The 18,184-nt window shown below is 43.7% G+C and overlaps 2 protein-coding genes across 5 annotated transcripts in view; one reads left to right on the top strand and one right to left on the bottom strand.

Annotated features, from left to right (window-relative positions):
• Window positions 1–3,934: 3,934 nt before the first annotated feature.
• Window positions 3,935–18,184, bottom strand: part of LOC101999189 (UDP-glucuronosyltransferase 1-6) — a 57,266-nt gene continuing 43,016 nt past the window's right edge. For 3 of the 4 annotated variants that reach the window (XM_005361724.3, XM_005361721.2, XM_005361720.1), the window contains 4 exons: window positions 8,645–8,776; window positions 7,937–8,024; window positions 7,473–7,692; window positions 3,935–4,809 (listed from right to left, as the gene is read on the bottom strand). In XM_005361724.3, coding sequence (XP_005361781.1) covers window positions 4,512–4,809; window positions 7,473–7,692; window positions 7,937–8,024; window positions 8,645–8,776 — 738 coding nt within the window. In that variant the 3' untranslated portion in view covers window positions 3,935–4,511. Of the gene's footprint in view, window positions 4,810–7,472; window positions 7,693–7,936; window positions 8,025–8,644; window positions 8,777–10,992; window positions 11,883–18,184 lie in introns of those variants that run through there. The other variant, XM_013351737.2, reaches the window with a different exon arrangement.
• Dnajb3 (DnaJ heat shock protein family (Hsp40) member B3) lies at window positions 16,312–17,091 on the top strand. The gene has a single exon (XM_005361719.2). It carries the CDS (start codon window positions 16,312–16,314, stop codon window positions 17,035–17,037), a length of 726 nt encoding a protein of 241 aa, XP_005361776.1. The 3' UTR covers window positions 17,038–17,091.

Genomic DNA, 18,184 nt, shown 5'->3' on the forward strand with positions numbered 1-18,184 from the left:
CTGGTCTACAGAGCTAGTTCCAGGACAGGCTCCAAAGCCGCAGAGAAACCCTGTCTCAAAAAACCAAAAAAAAAATAAAATAAAAATAAATAAATAAATAAAGGTATCTTGACTTCAGAATTTGGGTCTAAAGATATGTTGCTTTGGAAAAGAGGTTCTTCTTTTGTTTCCACAGAGAATGAGAACCTGTAGAATCATTCCAGAGTAATATGATTTGATGGACCAAGACCCCCTGAAAGTTCTCCTTGAACACCCCTCAAAAATTATTTTGCCCAACAAACAGTAGGAAGAAGTTTGGACAAAACTATGCCCATATTACCAAATATTGTATATAAATGTTTGTTTACATTTAAAGGGGGATATGCTATAGATATTTGCATTGGCATGAATCTTGGTTTGTTGATACAAATTTAAGATCAATCTTGTTATATGTATATTTCTGCTCTTGATTAAGGTATTGTGATTGTGTAGCTCATTTAAAAATGTAATGTATAATTAAGAAATACAGGTTAATAGATAGTCATCTTTAATAGTCAAGCTTGTAATCATGTTAGTTAGATTTTCTAGATGTACAGAGATATATTTCAGATGGATAGGCATTCTTCAAACCTTTCAAAGACTACAGAATACAGCATTTAAAATGTTTTAAGAACTTGTAACTTTTCATGACAATGAGATACATTTGCTCCTGGCATCACCAATAGCTTCAAGAGGAAGATGGTCATTGAAGAGGCTCTTTATGGAGTTGGTTAGCCATTTGGTCAAGAAACTGTTCTTGCCTGGACTGCCTGATGAATTGGACATGCAGGACCCACAGAGAAATGACTGCTGAACTTGCTTAAAAGTAAGACAATCTTCAGGATTCCTGCTTCATGAAAGAGTCTGCTGGACATTTGACAGGATACAGAAAAAAGTAACTGAAATTTCCTTCTTCATAAAAAATTCTGCTGGATACTATGGGCCAATAAGCTGAAGATGGATGCCCCAATGGTACAGAAGAACTTTGGGTGACTGTCCAGGCAGTAAGATGTCTCTGTCAATTCTAGAGTTTTGAAAGTTGTTTATAATGCACTTCCTGCTTACTTGGGTAATATTTTATATCCTTCTGCAGTCTTTGATGGAGTTGAAGACTAGATAGTTATTATTATAGCTTTCCTTAGTTATGATAAAAGATAGATATAAATATTATAACTGTAATTCTTGCTTGATAACTGTTTTATGTAATTTTACTATGCTAATGTTAAAAACCTTTATTTTTATTTAAACAGAAAAGGGGAGGTGATATGGGATGTCCCTTTGTATGTTGTGATTACTATTAGTGAATAAAGAAACTGCTTTGAACCTATAGCAGGGCAAGGCAGAGTGGACTGAATGCTGAGAGGAAGAAGGGCAGAGTTAGAGAGAAACCATGGAGCCTCCAGAGACAGAGACTGAGAACTTTGCCCAGTAAGCCACAGCCACATGGTGATATATAGATTAATAGAAATGGATTAAATTAATTAAATTAAATTAAATTAATATAAGTAAGAAGCTAGAGCTAATGGGCCAAGCAGTGATTTGATTAATATAGTTTCTGTGTGATTATTTTGGTAGCCAGGAACCAACAAGCAACCTCTTTACTACACCACAATGTAAAGAAAAAGATCAAGGAAGTGTGAAAAACAGTTTGAGAGAGTAGATATGTCAGAGACAACTTCTGAAACCATAAAAGTGGGAATGGCCATGTTCTTTGGGGGCCCACATCCTACCACAGTATGCCCCTGTGCCCCTGATAATAAAGATCTTTGGTGTTTGATGTTTCCCTTTGTCTTGTTTTAGGGATGATGGGTTTTTTTTTTTAATTCTCCATGACTCCTTTTCAGAATAAGGGATGTTTACTTGAAGCCTGGCCTCCACTGTATGTGGTTTGGTTTTTTATTTTGTTTTAGTTTCTGGGTTTTTTTTTTGTTGTTGTTGTCTCTTTTACTGAGGCTCTCAACTGACTATCCTGAGTCTTATGGAGGCCTTAGACTTGGGCTTCCAACCTGTGCTAGAACAGTTGACTCTGAGACTGTCTTTGGACAGGAAGCTAACCTATTATTATAATTTTTTTTCCAGATAAGGTTTCTCTGCCCTGATTTTCTTGGAACTTGCTCTGTGGACCAAGCTGACCTCGAACTCAGAGATCTGCCTGCCTTTGCCTCTGCCTCTTAAGATTAAGGCTGCACATTAATCCATTTTTTTAATTGTGAAGTGGACATGAACTTGGAACCAGAGTCAGAATATATAACTTGAATCTTGAATGCCTGTAAGATGTCTGTTACTAAGAAGCAGGGGAATCTTTTGCAAGTAGACCCTATTAGGAAGTCCTTAAGCCATTGGGGGATTTTCCTCAAAGAGAACTGTGATATCACAGACTCCACCTCTGTTTCTGGTTCAAAATATATGGTGTAGGAGAATGGTCTGTATTCTGTCAATTATATTTTAAATAAACACTGATTGGCCAGTAGCCAGGCAGGAAGTATAGGCAGGACAACCAGAGAGGAAGTAGAAGAGGGTCAATGAGAACAAGAGAATTCTGGGAAGGAGGAAGCCCATTCCTCTGCAGTTGTGACCCTGCTACAGAAGAAGCAAGATGTGACTGCCTCACTGAAAAAGGTATTGAGCCATGTGGCTAACACAGAGAATAATAGGCTAATATAAGTTATAAGAGTTAATAAGAAGCCTCCTGAGCTAATGGGCCAATGAGTTTATAACTAATGTAGACCTCTGTGTGATTTCTTTGGGATTTAATTACTATGGGAACTGGACATGACAGAAACTCAGACACCAAATATAATTCCTGGTTTATTCATGTATATGCTCCTGCTATGACATGACACCCTCTGCTACCCTCACCAAACTGAGCCAATGAAGGATAACTTATGAACCTCTAAGACTGTAAGTTAAATAACCTCTTCTCTTAATAAATTACTTGACCTGGGTGTTTCATTATGCCATTGCAAAACTGACCAGTGCAGAATATGTAGTGTACCTGAAATCTTTTGTGTGTATTTGTCAAAAACAATACCCATGTTAATGAGCTTTTTATTACTGTAACAAATACCTAGGATGTAGCAGCTCATGAGAAAAGGCTTATTTGGAGCTAGGTATAGACGTTTCCATCCCTCGTCATGTGACCATGTTGCTTTGGAACCTGTGCTTTGGAACCTGTGGACAGGAGAACACCCAGGGAGAGTGTCCCAGAAGCTTCTTGTTCCATGATAGGGAGAGAACAAAGAGAGAGCAAAGGGCCTGAATGCCAACATCCTCTTCAAAAGAACACCCCCAGAAACCTAACTTTCTCCCTCAGGATCATCTTAACGGCTCCACAACTTCTCAGCAGTGCCATAGGCCTAGGACTAAGCCATCAGCAAATACATCTTTGGAAGATTCAGAATCAAAACTATGGCAGCAATTATGTGTTTATCTAATTATTCTTTATCAATTAAAAACTCAGGAGCCAGATATCAGGGTAAGAACCTGAATGATCAGAGAAGCAGCGGTGAAGTGACCAGTGACCTCCTGTCTCTTCCATTCCTCCACCTGAAAGGGGCTGAGACAGAGCCTCTCTTAGCCCTGCCCTATGTGTGTCTGTCTTCAGTCCTCTGGAACCTCTATGGTTAATTTTGGTCAGTTAGTAGCTAGCTCTGTCCTCTGATTCAAAACAAACTTTATTGTCAGTCTTGGAACATCAGAATGCAATACAAAGACTACCCAACACAGCAACAGTGGTTTGTCTGCACTAACTGTGTTAACTGTGACTGCATTAAAGAGCACTGGAAGTACAGGTGGTTCTTCGCTTGTGTGCACGTACACATGTGTGAATCTCTTTGGTTTTCAAGTTTGGTGTCACTATCATGTAGCACTTTTACAATTAGAGGATGTTTGACAATGAATAAATATAACACCAGTAGAGAAATAATAAACACAATTTGTCTGAATTTATTAGTAAGTTCTCGGTTTGGGAAACACTACAGAAGTTGGACTTGCCTAAGAATATACTTTTGCTCTCATCAATTCCAGATCTGCTTCAACAAGCAATGATTATCATCGCCAACACAGTCTCAAAGCATCATCCCCTCCCCCAGAGCTGCAAAGGCCACGTCGCCCACAATACATAAGCACGACAAGGAATGATGAGCACTGGAGGAGGCCACAGCAGCCCGAAGATCCAGGTGAGGAATCTATCAGCTGAAGTGTGTATGGGGGGCAGTGATGACATGACAGGACAATGGGACAACTGTGGGGCTGTCAATGACTACAGAGTGCCATTCTTTCCGAAACAGATGGCAAGTGTTGTCCATAGCTTCCCTGATGGGTGTGGTCAGCAATTAGATTGGTTTTATTTAAAAAAAATTGTTCTGAGTGTGAGATGTATGGCTGATTATTTCCCTAATAAAAATAAAATAAATTTAACACTGATTCTGTTTTCAAGTGTCAAACTGATTGAAGAATAGACTGATACCTCCCCTTCACTTCCTACCCACTTCTCAATGGGTCTTGGATTTGTGTGACTTCTTAACTCCCTGCTTTTTCCCAAAGCATTTCCGGAAGCCATAGGAACAACATTTAAAGACAATGAAGACGATGGTCAACACGATGGCCAGGAGGAAGCCAATCACATCCAAGGAGTGGTACTGGTACCAGGTGAGGTCATGGGCAGCCGGACGCAGGTGTGGCGCCCCCTTGTGCCTCATCACGTACTCCACCCAGAACACAGCCAGGTCCAGAGGCTCTATGGGACGGTCCTTGTGGAGTCTGGAGAGGCGCATGATGTTCTCCTTGTAACTGAACACAAAGTGGTTGTTAGTATTGGAACACCTTGTTATAACCAGAAGAGCACACCCCGAACACACACTTAATCGATATTCACTATCTCTAACAAGGAGGAGGAGGAATAGATGGTGAAATGCAGGCAGAAGGGGAGGAAGGAGAGGAAAGGGTTGATGTGGGAGGGCCTTCTGTTTTGTGTTGATTTCATTGGTTAATAAAGAAACTGCCTTGGCCATTTGATAGGCCAGCCCTTAGGTGGGTGGAGTAGACAGAACAGAATGCTGGGAGGAAGAGGGAAATGAGGCAATCGCCATGCCTCTCCTCTCTGGATCAGACGCCATGGAGCCAGCCACCAGGTCACACATGCTGAATCTTTCCCGGTAAGACCACCACCTCATGGTGCTACACAGATTATTAGAAATGGGTTAATCAAGATGTGAGAATTAGCCAATAAGAGTCTGGAACTAATGGGCCAGGCAGTGTTTAAATGAATACAGTTTGTGTGTTGTTATTTCAGGTGTTAAGCTAACCATGCGGGAGCTGGGCAGGATGAAAAGCAGGCCTGCTCGCCTCAACACTACAGGGGGTAAGGAGGAAAGAAAGCAAAAACAACAACAAAAAAGGTATTTTATAAATATTTAAACTTTGTTTTCAATTTTTCACCTTTTAATGATTTCTTTGTAGGAAATTATAATGTCATTATGGTAAAATTAAGTAAGAACAACAACAATAAAGGAGTCAGTTGCAGATAAAGGGGTAGTGTGGTTTGAATGTGCTGCCCACAGGAACTTTGGTCCCCAGTGCAAAGATACAGAGAGGTGGTGGAACCTTGAGGAAGTGAGATGTCATTGAGAGAGAGGATGGCCTTTGCTCCAGAGCTGGACTCTGTCACCGTGAGAGTGGGCTGTGATCAAGCAAGGGTGCCGCTTATCTTTTGTCTCTGGCATGTACACACCCTTGGCAACTCCAGGTGTCTACCATGGAGGATACATGGTAGGTAGCAGGAGACCCTTACCAGATGCAGCAGCTGCCCTGCTCTAGACTGCCCACAACTTCTCAGACTCTGAGCTAAATAAACTTTAACCCTTTATAGATGGTGTAATTCTGGGTATTCTGTTATTGCAACAGAAAACAGACTAGAGCGGCATGCCTAAAACACTCTTACATACATACTACACGTAAGTATGCACACACGCTGCTCTTAGATTAAAACTACCACTGGCCATCATTTCTTCTTACAAACTTTTGTGGTATTGCTTTTAAGATTTAATTTTATTTTTAACTGTGTTAATATGTCTGTCTCTGAGTGGGTATATACACATGAGTACAGAGCCCATGGAGGCCACCAGGGGGCACCGGGTTCCCCCCAGAGCTGGGAAACAAACTCAGGTCCTCTAGAAGAGCAAGTGCCCTTCTTTTTTTTAAATTTATTTATTTGCTATGTATACATGACATTCTGCCTCCATGTATGACGGCACCAGATCTCATTACAGATGGTTGTGAGCCACCATGTGGTTGCTGGGAATTGAACTCAGGACCTCTGGAAGAGCAGACAGTGCTCTTAACCACTGAGCCATATCTCCAGTCCCTTTTTTTAAAAAATATTTATTTATTATGTATACAATATTCTGTCTGTGTGTATGTCTGCAGGCCAGAAGAGGGCACCAGACCTCATTCCACATGGTTGTGAGCCACCATGTGGTTGCTGGGAATTGAACCCAGGACCATTGGAAGAGCAGGCAATGCTCTTAACCACTGAGCCATCTCTCCAGCCCCTGCAAGTGCCCTTCTTAACTGCTGTGCTATTGTGCCACCTCCTTGCCTTTTAAATTTTTGCTTGGGGTTTTTGTTATTGTTTGCTTGGTTGGTTTTGTCTTAAGACAGAATCTTGCTACACAGACTCAGCCAGCTTGGAATTGGCTATATAGTCTTGAACTCTTCTTGAACTCATCACAATCCTCCTGTCTCTGTCTCTAAGTGTTTAGATTACAAGTGTCTGTCACCATGTTTCTTCCCATAGGTTTTAAATAAAATAGTTCCAGCAACCTTGAAAGCAATACACTAAGTTTCAAATAGAGACAAAGTGATCTCACAGTGTGCACGTGTATGTGGTGTGTGTGTGTATGTGTGTGTGTGTGTGCACATTTTTATACTCATAGGCCATAAGACAATGTTTTGTTCTGTCACTGTCCACTTTATTTCTTTGAGACAAAGTCTCTCATTGAATCTGGAGCTAGACTAGTGGCCAGCAAGCCTATCAGTTCTCCCGTCTTCCGCTTCCATGATGCTGAGGCCTGGCTTTTCACATAAGTGCTGGGATTTGAACTCATTCTTCAGGCTTGCACAGCTAGTGCCCTTGCCTATGAAGAGAGCTTCCAACTCCACCCCATGTGCCTTTTAATGGAACATTTTTTTTCTTTACAGGATCTTAAGAGATGAGATGCCTATTATGGTGACATTATTTTTAATTGAAGATTGTAAATCTAGGGAAACTAAAAAATTTAACAAATTCTAAGATAAAATATAAAGTCCCTTTACAAGTAGGAATAATGCCCACTTTATCTTGTGTATGAATCTAGATTTTTTTTATGTTTTTGTTGTTGTGCTATTTTGTTGATTGCAAATGCTGTAGACACAAACACAAGTATGTTGTTTGTTTTTCTTCTCCTCTTACTTACCTCTTGTCATTGATGACCGCTTTTAGAGCATTTTCCAAATCATCAGCAGTCATTTCGAGAACATTCAGGGAGATCCCAGCCCCTCGAGTTTCCATGCGCTTGGCATTGTCCATCTGGTCGCCAAACAAGGGCATCATCACCATCGGCACACCGTTGCATATCCCTTCATAAATACCATGGGAACCAGAGTGTGTGATGAACGCACGAGTCTTTGGATGACCTGAGGAGCACAACAGAAAGGGACACCAGGTTCTTCAGACTGACAATGTCTAAATTCTGAAAAGCCCATAAGGACCATCATCTACATGTGGCCATGGTAAAAACTCTGGGAGTGGGTGGGGTGGGATGATGTATGTGATATGTCTCAGTCACCATCAAGCTAAACAATCATTTAGAACATTAAAGACTGTCATTTCCTTAATGTAACCCTAGTTTGACCTACATGGCAGATGCTCCCAACCTACCAAGCAAATCATTTTGGGGTAGCCATTTTACAAGTATTGTGTTCTTCGCAAGATTCGATGGTCTAGGTCCGGTGTAGCGCCACAGGACCTAGTAGGGACAAAAAGCACAGGCTTAGAAAAAGGACACAATTTGATTTTTAAAATCAGCTAGCCTAGCTAGAAAGGCCAGTCCTATGAGTAAGAAGAACCCGGATAGGCTTTGCATGATGGGAGGTTTGGTGAATTGGAAGTCCCCAGGGCTCAAGAGCAGCATTGGCTCTTGATGCTAAAGCTTGGCAACACGAGTGTGAGAAGCCATCAAACCACCCTCAGTATTCCTTCATGTTTCTGCACTTCAAAGGGAAACTTTCTTCACAAGGCAAGTGGATGCAAAAGCTATCCAAGCAGGAACAAAAAAAACAAAATAGCTTTTCGGAGAAACATTCTTCATTGATGTGAAAAAACAATATCATGCTTAATTTTTTAACAACATTCTCTCTAATATTTGGGAGTTTCCTAGAGAAAAGAGAAATCTGAGTGAGCAGACCATGTCATAGGAATACCTGAATAAATTGAAATAATAATAATATATGGTAATAATAATAATAACAACAATAACTTTGTGGAATGGCAGAGGAGTTCCACAACTCAGATTTCTGAATTTAGACACTGAGGTCTAGAGTTAGAGACTAAAAGCAGACATGAAGGAGTCTTGTAGAACCATCTCACCGTCTGAGGAATTCTGCCCAAAGCCTCGGCGATTTCCATAGCTTTCTTCTCCGGAATCTCCGAGACCATGGAACCCAGAGAGAAAATCACGATGCCATGCTCTCCAGAAGCGTTGACATAGGCTTCAAATTCCTAGAGCAAGAGGAGAAATTTCCAGTTCATCTCTTTGTTCTCACATCCCATGGGAACTGCACATATTAGATTACAAGATAGATACTTCCCTCTCATGAGAATCAGTAAAGGTATGTATGTAATAGACAAAAAAACATCACGGCAACTCTGTCTCCTTGTCCCCTGTCAATTCAGGAGGATTTCTTGCTTACAGGGTTATCTGTGGGGTTCCCTGGAGATGCAGAATCCAGATAAGGTGCTGATTTCCCATCAGAGAAAGAGCGGCACATACAGGAGTGCACATGCACATGGCCATGCACCCATGAACATGACACACGACCATATACACATGCCTACCTGTGGCCCTATGCAGAAAACAGACTTTAAGTGGCATGGCAGTTCTCTCCCGCTGTACATAATTAATAAGCTAGCTAACCATCAAGAGTCTCTCAGATGGATTCAGATGTTTCCAAAGAGCGTGAACAGCATCAACATGATGGCATGATGTAATAAGTTACACACAGCTGAAGGACTGCACAGAACACGGTGCTTTTATTCCTAAAACCCAAATATTCCTGGGCAAACCATGTCCTGACCCTCCCTACATGTAGACACAGAGAGGCTTCTACTAAACTCTCTCCTGAACGTATCAGGATCCCATACCCTGTGCAGTCTTCCCAGGAACACAGCCCTCTTCCAACACTCTGAAGGCCAGGCTCCTGCAGTCCACTGGATGTCAGAGCATTGTCACATCGGTCTCACTTCCTGGGACAATCTAAAGACCAGGCTCTTCTGCCACTGTCCTGGATTTTGACCCAGAGCATCCTAGAGTTGGTTGCTCTGAAGCTGTTCTTTTCTAGGATCACATCACAGTTTTCTTCTTTCTTCCCCAGGCCCTTCTTTCCTGGGGACAGGCATCCCACATTCTAGGGCCCTTTGCTTTTCTTCTACCTCCTGATAGCGTGTAGCTCACCTACATTCCAGAATCTTTGCTCCTTCAAGACATATGCAATCCTGCCGGGAAAGGCACAGTCTAGTTTGCCCTCCCGTACGCCTTTGCGTGCCTACTCAGCAGCCACCAGTATGTGATTAGCACAAAATCAGATCTGTAGGGTCATAAACATTCACAGGCAGATAGTATGATTTTAACTGAAGCTAAACTGGCACACAAGTTTGTGTACAGAAGCCAAAAGAGTAAGCCACGGAGGCAAGATAGTCAATGACTCACTCTGACTCAACTTCTGTGGGTTCAACAAAGGTGAGTCCTCTCCACTTGGTACAATATGCCCTAAACTTTGTCACAATATCACAGTCCTTGGGACAGCCAAACAGTGAGACAACATGTTAACTGGAAATAATCTTTGATCTCTGACTTGTTTCTTCTAAACATGATAAATGCTTTGGAAAAAAAAAGCCTTTTCTCTGGGGACAACCCCTCCCCCAGCTGGTGAGACCTTTAAACATTAATAATAATCTCTGCTGAGACCTGTGGCTTTGGTTCTAAGCTATGAACATGTTTTGCCTTTCCAGGATCCACTTAGACTACCTAACAGAAGCCCTTCACTGGAGCCAAGCACATGGACTTGAAGCAGGTCTGCTTATATGTTTGGTCTCTTCATTATCTTCACATCTCTGGCCTCCAGGATCTCCTTATTGGCTACTTACTTCAGACCCAACACGTATGACTGTGGTCTGTGTATTGCTTTCTCCCATTAAGACTATCTCTCTTGCTCAGACAGAGGGCTGACACCTTGCCCTATTAGAAGAGGCAGAAAGCTGCAGGAACTAACTTCCTATAAGAAGTTCTATTTAGCCAGGACCATAAAGGCAGTGTCTCTTGCCAGCAGTTATAAGGGTTAAAGAACAATTGCATCAGACTTAAGCTGCTGGTGCCCAAATCCAGTGCCCCACTCAAGGGCAAGCTTCATAATACACAGCTGTGTTCTCTGAGAAGCGTTCCAAACACACGGTTCTTTTGACAGTTAATGTCAGTTGCATTAATTCCACATAAAAAAAAGCCCAAGATATAGTTTTCCAAAATACTGTGTACAAAGAAGGAAGTCAGGAGAGGATGCCAAAGATAGACAAATTCAAAACTGGGAGACTTAACGAAGAGAAGCTAACAAAGAGAGCACTTGAAAGCATCCCAGCATGCTCAGTGAACTCAGCACATACCTACGGAAGGTTCCTTTCCCGGAGAGAACTCGGGCAAGGAGAGGCCGTGCTCACATACACACCTGAGATAAGGGCTTTTTCTGAAGGCAGTTTATACCACCAATAAAAACCATGTTGGGCATGATGGGCCTGGGGTAATCTCTCACAAAGTCGTTTTTCATCAGCCAGATAGACGCATAACTCAGAAGGTCCTTGACTGTCACCTCTTTCTGTAAGACTTCTGAGGCAAGTGGCTCATAGGGGGCATAGACCACATTGCATAGAAAGTTCTCTGACAAAGCAATGAGCGTGTTCTTCACTCGCTGTGGGAAGTTCATGCGATCTGAGTTTACAGACATACTCTTGGGCACGTAGGACAGTGGAAAGGGGCACTGGGTAGCTTCCAAATCCAGGCCACACGGCAATGCATTCAAGAAGTAGACAGCAGGCAGTGCCAGAAACTGGGCCACAATGGGACCACAAGGAAGGAAGGGGTCTGTTAGCAGAGCGTCAAAGTGGCTTTCTTGCAGAGAGGCCATGAACTCGGCATTGTGCAGTAGGTGTGAGCAGCTGGACAGGAGCATGGCAGAGTCCCTTTTGACTTTCTTGTATGTTTTGATCAAACGCAGCAGGAAAGGGTCTTCCTCAAAGACGCTAAGCCCAAGTTCCACAATAGTGGCTATCATGTCTTCCTTCTTGACTGGCACAGGGAACTTCTTTAGAGTGTAAAAGGATCCTTCTTTTATGTGTAGTGAGGCTTCAGATGCTATGACCACTATCTCGTGTCCCTTCTGCTGGAGCTGCTGAATGACTCCAAGCATGCTGAGCCAGTGGCTGCCATCCATAGGGAACACTAACAGCTTCCCGGCATGGGACGCAGAGGGGCCAAGCACACACAACAGAAGGCCCACGAGAAGCAGAGGCGAATGGGAGCTCCAGCACGCCACAGTCATGGTTCCTCTCCCTCCGTTGCTCTCAAAATGTCTACTAAGGCCTGCTCATGGTTCTTACACAAAAGACATTTGTGTAATCAGTTAATGTTTGACCGTGCCCCATGACTAAAGTTGTCGATTGACTGGCAGAGAACATAGAACATTTGCTTTTCAAGATGAGGGTGGAGCTTTCCGGGGTTCCTTAGAAGATACCGGCTGTTGAAATGGCTGCAATGTCTCTCCCAAATCATGTCTTTGCGTGACTATAGCGAGCAAACCATCTCTGGCCACTTTGAATTCATTAAATTAGCATTTATACATAAGTCTGAAAGGGTTACCAGGAAGCGTCAAAGCCTGGCACCTTCCCAAGAATAAAACGGAAAGTTACTCAGAAAGTCTTTTGGAAAGAAAGGAACCGAGAAGAGCTGAAGCTCCGCTTTTATCCACAAAACCCTAAGAAAGCCCCCCATCATTCACTCGGGGCTCCACTTCACCACTTCCATCACCTTTCAAAATGTGTGTGTGCGCATGAGTGTGTGCCTGTCTGTGTGTCTCTGTGTGTGGCATGTAGTCCGGAGGGTAACCTTGAGTATCATCTCTCGAGGCCGCACATTTTGTGTTGAGATAGGCTCTTTCATTGGTGTAGACCCTTCCTATTAGGTTAAACTGGGAGACCACTGAGTCAAGGAAGTTTCATTTCTCTGGTTCCCTAGCACTATAAGCATTCCCCACCATGTCCAGAATTTTCATACAGCTTCAGAACACTTTACTAACTGAGCTAGCTCCTTCACTAGCTGTTTTTACTTCATACTGAATGAATCTAGTACAATTCTGGGTCTCAAGACTGCAGCTAAGGCCAGCGCTAATGAGTGTCCTGCCTTTCCAGGACTCAGGCTCTATCAAGAGAGTCAGATCCACAGCTCGAGCTAAGAAATGCGGTCCATTGAGAGTGCAAATGAATGGAGCCAGGCTGGGGTAGAAAATGACAAAGACAAAGTCATATGAGTCTTCTCCAAGAGCAAAAAAACAGAAAGAAAACATATTCCAAACAGAAAATCACAGTACATAAAAGCAGAAGGATTTCCCTCATTTTGCACACATACGGAGGCCAACAGAAGCAAAGACATTTGCCAGAGTCCTTGGCAGAGCTAAGACACAGGCCCTAGTAAGAATGAAAAACTGTGATCGTCAAGGTCATGACCCCACCATGAAGAATGGGGAAAAGGCAATAGAGAGGACTTTGAGTCCAAGGAAGTGTTCAGACAGCACTGTCTGGGGCCCTCCGAGATGAATGAAGAACTGAAATGCCTCCTGAAGTGGGCAACCAGAGTGTGAGCAGAACCAGCCTTGTGCAGTTCCTGGGAATCCACTAATGCCCTCTACAGTCCGAGGAAGGAAGCACAGATCCCAATACCGACCACAGTACTGGTCCTTCATGCATGGTGTGTGTGTGTGTGTGTGTGTGTGTGTGTGTGTGTGTGTGTGTGTGTGTGTGTGCGCGCGCGTGCGTGCTGGGAATAACAAGGAGAAAGAATTTAACTTTAAAGCATTGGTGTTCTAGAGTATAGAGCTGGCAGAAAACCTCTCATTCGGGCACTTAAAGTCTCTATTCCTGGGCCTTCACCCTTCCTCAGCAGAGTCCCAGTTTTGCTTGTGTTTTTGCACACACACACACACACACACACACACACACACGGTGCACACATGCACTTTGAACTCTTTCCCCACGCTCAATCATTCCATCACTCTTAATTCTCAGTAAGCAGAAAAGATGTTGCAATCCCTTTGTTCTTTGCCGAGCATTTGACTGAAATCCCGAAGCTCACAATCCAAGCTAAACTTTAAGATCAATAACCCTGGGAAGCCCCATTTAGCGAGAACTCACCCGCAGCTTATGTGGAGCAAAGAGCCCATAAACACAACAATGCTTTTATGGCTCTGTTCCTGTCTTTACTCAGAACCTTGAGCATTTTCATTTAAAAGTGCCAGAAATGGAACCCAAGCCCACATGCAAGGCAGACTGTGTATGGCTTCAGAGCATCCTGCAGCCACTGTGGACCTGAATGGTTAGGGCCCCAACCCTACCCTTGGCCAGGGAACACTGCTCACTGATCTAAATGCAAGGCAATCTATATTTCTTATTGCCAACAAGAAGAATCACTTCAAAACAATCCAGTAATAAATCTGTCCTGGAGCATGAGCAGACAAAATATATTTCAAACCCCTTCCTTCAGCAACATGCATGAAACATGTGAATTCTACTATGTTAGTCCCAGAGCCAAAACTGAAATGACCAATGGCCAGTGCCTGTGAGGAGGGGTCCAGGGGTCAGAGAAGTACCAAACAATTACAGGGCACAGCAAGATGTGTTCTGCAGGCTGAGAAAACAGAACACAGCAGCAATGTGGTCCTGCTTTAGAGGCCCTTGAAGAATGTGGTGTCTTTGAAAAGCCCCACTTTTCAAGTGGAATTTCTTTTTAAGCTGGAGCTATAAGTTAATATTCCCACTGGTGGGACACCTGGCTCCTTTGAGGGAACAATGGAGATTCACACTAAACAAAGCACACAAGCTTGCCATCCTCCTTTGGATGAGCTCAGGACCTTCTAGAGGGAAAAGGCAGCTTTCCTCAAATCTCTGCAACATTTTTCTCTATCCTGTCTCTCATCATCTCAAAGTTCACACAGTGGTCCATAAGCTAGACAAAGTCTAAACGAACACATTCCTCATAGGCATACAGCTTCAGAATCATTATCTCAGCCCAGATGCCAGTCCATAGCCATGCATTCAGGAACTATCTTTGTACAGACGCCATCTGCCTTTACTAATGCTTAAGTCAAGTGCCCAATCTCTCAGATCCAGCTGCCATGATCCTATTCCAGAGCTTTAGCCCCTAGGCAGTTCACTATATCAGTTTGGCCCACCATCCCATACCATCACTGCTTCTGGTGCCATGGTCAACAGTTTCATCAGGCCCACAAAAAAACTCAAATCCTTTAGCCTTGCCCTTCCTTAGACCTTGGGTCACCTTTTGAAGATGATTTCTTCTCTCTAGCTCTTTTGCCCTTTCCTGCTAATCAGGTTTCTATCACGATCTCATTACCAAGTGCCAGCCTTTGGTAGGTTCAAGTTCAGTCACTGGGTGTGACATGAACTCCAATGACTCTTTGGGTGCTCTAGTGCTACTGGTTAGACCTAGTGCCCTTCGTGATAGAATCTTCAAAAGTTCACTGGTTTATCATTTCCCCTTAGGACCAAGTAACCTTTATAGATGTATGCTGCCTCACAACTGATCAAGTCAGATAATATAGAGTTTAAAAAAATCACACACACAAGGAAGTGAGACAACACAAGTTTTAAGCAAGGACAGAAGGAAACCCATAGCCATGATACCACAGTTAGTGGAAACAAGAACATCTCACCTAGAGGGCTACAAAACAGTCCACAAGTTCTAATCATTCTGTTCATGACAACAATGGCTCTCCAAGTATTAGCTAGGGAACCCTGGGAACTTTTCAAGGGAATGTCAAGACTATTTTCATCCACGGAGATACTGACTTTTTAAAGATCTTTTTTTCCTCATAAGCATATGGTGGAGTTTTCTAAAGGCTACTCCATGCGTGAGATCACAGTAGATTGAATGCAGAAGCAGGAGAATCTAGCTTTATTAAGCCCGATGCTGGAGTTATTTAAAGAATATAAACATATCCCACCCTTCTGAGTTTTTGAAGTTATTTCCTCATAAGAACATGATTTATGTTAGACAGCAGCTAACAGATATTGCTTTACTTTCTTGTGATCTGAATGGAACTAAGTCATAGAAATTAGAACAAAGGGTCCTAAAGCCAAAACATTTGAGAACCTCAGTTTTTCAAAAACCACTGTCCTTCAGAGTCAGACAAAAGTCACTTCTGTCAATTTTCCTATTCTCTTACCTGGCTAAAGGAAAGTTGACTTGGGGCAGGCCCAAAAACCCATTTTTTAAAACTGGCCTTGGTGAAACACATTCATAAATCCACAGAGCGGGATGGGGAGGCAGCAGGACATGACTGTGAGTTTAAGACTAGCTTGATCTACACAGTTGAGAAGAGAAGGGAGAGCAGCAGCGGCAGAAGGGGAGAAAAAGGAGAGGTAGGAAGGAGGAAGGGAAAGAGGGAAGAGAAGCTGGAGGAGGAGGAAAAGGAAGAGGAAGGAAAAGTGAAGTAGTGCTTTTCTATGGCAGCCAGAATCATGGCCTCTCCCCTAAGTTACCCTTTGTTCTTCATAACAGACCAACAAACCAATCAGCATCACCGAGCGTCACTGGGCGCAGACCCAACCCTGGAGCCTTGTATTCTGATAGGCTGAGGCGCCGCCCGCCCCCGCCAATGGGCGGCGCCCACGTCACAAGGGCGCGCGGCGCTGGCCGGTAGGGGGCGTTCAGCAGCCGCCAGCCGCGCTAAAGCGCCAAGGCCGCGGGCCGGCCAGCCGCCATGGTGGACTACTACGAGGTGCTGGGCGTGCCGCGGCAGGCCTCAGCTGAGACCATCCGCAAGGCGTACCGCAAGCTGGCACTCAAATGGCACCCGGACAAGAACCCCGAGCACAAGGAGGAGGCCGAGAAGCGGTTCAAGCAGGTGGCGCAGGCCTACGAGGTCCTATCGGACGCCCGCAAGCGCGAAGTCTATGACCGCTGCGGCGAGGTGGGCGAGGTGGGCGGCGGCGGCGCGGCCGGCAGCCCGTTCCACGACGCCTTCCAGTATGTCTTCTCCTTCCGAGATCCCGCTGAGGTCTTCAGGGAGTTCTTTGGGGGCCGCGACCCCTTCTCGTTCGACTTCTTCGGAGACCCATTTGATAACTTCTTTGGGGAACGGAGGAGCTGCCGAGGAAGCAGAAGCCGAGGGGCCGTACCCTTCTCGACCTCTTTCACCGACTTCCCAACTTTTGGGGGTGGCTTTGCTTCGTTAGATACCGGATTCACATCCTTCGGTTCTCCGGGAAACTCAGGCCTTTCGTCTTTCTCCATGTCCTGTGGCGGTGGGGCGGCTGGCAACTTCAAGTCGGTGTCAACCTCCACCGAAATAGTTAATGGCAAAAAAATCACCACCAAGAGAATCGTTGAGAATGGCCAAGAAAGGGTGGAAGTGGAAGAAGATGGAGAGTTAAAGTCCCTGATAATTAATGGCAAAGAGCAGTTGCTTCGCATCAATACTCAGTAAAGACATAAAGTGCGGTTTAAGGACTATCAGGACTTTTTTTGTTTAAAAGCGTTTTCAAGGGAACTCTACTTTCAGAACATCTGTATTCAAGACATTCTATACAGTTCATGCTGGTGCCTCTTATTGTTGGGACTACAGGGATAGGACCTCTCTTGGTCTTTATGCCTGTTGTAAATATATGTATGCCTTTGGCGCTCATTAAACGTAATTCTGAGGCAGACCACCGTTATGTCTTAGTGGTAGGAAACACTGTTCACAGCACCTAAAACCACACAGTGTCCATTTTGTTGATATTTCGATCTAGAGATCTTTCTATGAAGTGGAGCCATACAGCTCCACTTCTCCTCACTCACACTGTGATGAAAGATACTGCGTATGTTGATGATTTAGTTTAAAATACATCGAAAAAGTGGCTTTTAGTTTACCTACAATGATACTGATATAGGAACAAATTGACTACTGTTTTAATGAAAGGCTAAAACCAAGCCTTTAAAAGCAGTTAAGTTGAAGAAAGTACACTAAGTAGATTCTGGTCGCTGCTGCAATGCATTACTATGAACTTGGTAATGTCTATCACAGTTATTCTGTGTTATTCTATCACAGTTTTGTAGGATCGAAACCTGAAATCCATTTTAGTGGGCCAAAAAAAGGAGGGTTGCCAGGACCGTGCTCTCTGGGGGTTCAGGGCTGCAGTCTATCAGTCAAGGTAAGTGCTCAACCCTAAATTTGTTCTACAACAGTGGAAGATGCTGAAAGTGAAAAGAAGTGTTTTTTGGAGGATAACCAAGCTTTTCAATTTCCACATGTAACATATATATAAATATGTATGTTACAGTAGAGTCCATTCTGTTAGCACAGGTGGGTGCTTCCTAGTCAGACCTGGCAGAAGATGGTTGCCTTCAGAGAGTCCACCACGGAATGGTCTTCCTCACTCCAGTACCCTCTGTGAGGACTGCACAAGACATGGAAGGAAAGGGGATCTGAATGGGTTTAAATTGCCACACTCCACCAAAAGGGCATGGGACCTAAGCACATTATTATAAACCAAGACTCTATAAATAGGTTGGATACCCAAACTACCCCGAAAACCTCATGCAGTGAGTACATAGCAGAAACACGAGATTCAGCACTGTCTCCCCTCCCCCCC

This window comes from Microtus ochrogaster, linkage group LG4, assembly GCF_000317375.1.
Source record: "Microtus ochrogaster isolate Prairie Vole_2 linkage group LG4, MicOch1.0, whole genome shotgun sequence".
Lineage (NCBI taxonomy): Eukaryota > Metazoa > Chordata > Mammalia > Rodentia > Cricetidae > Microtus > Microtus ochrogaster.

Excerpts from the sequence above, each read along its gene's own strand:
- Dnajb3 (XM_005361719.2), top strand. The coding sequence starts at position 16,312 with ATGGTGGACTACTACGAGGTGCTGGGCGTGCCGCGGCAGGCCTCAGCT.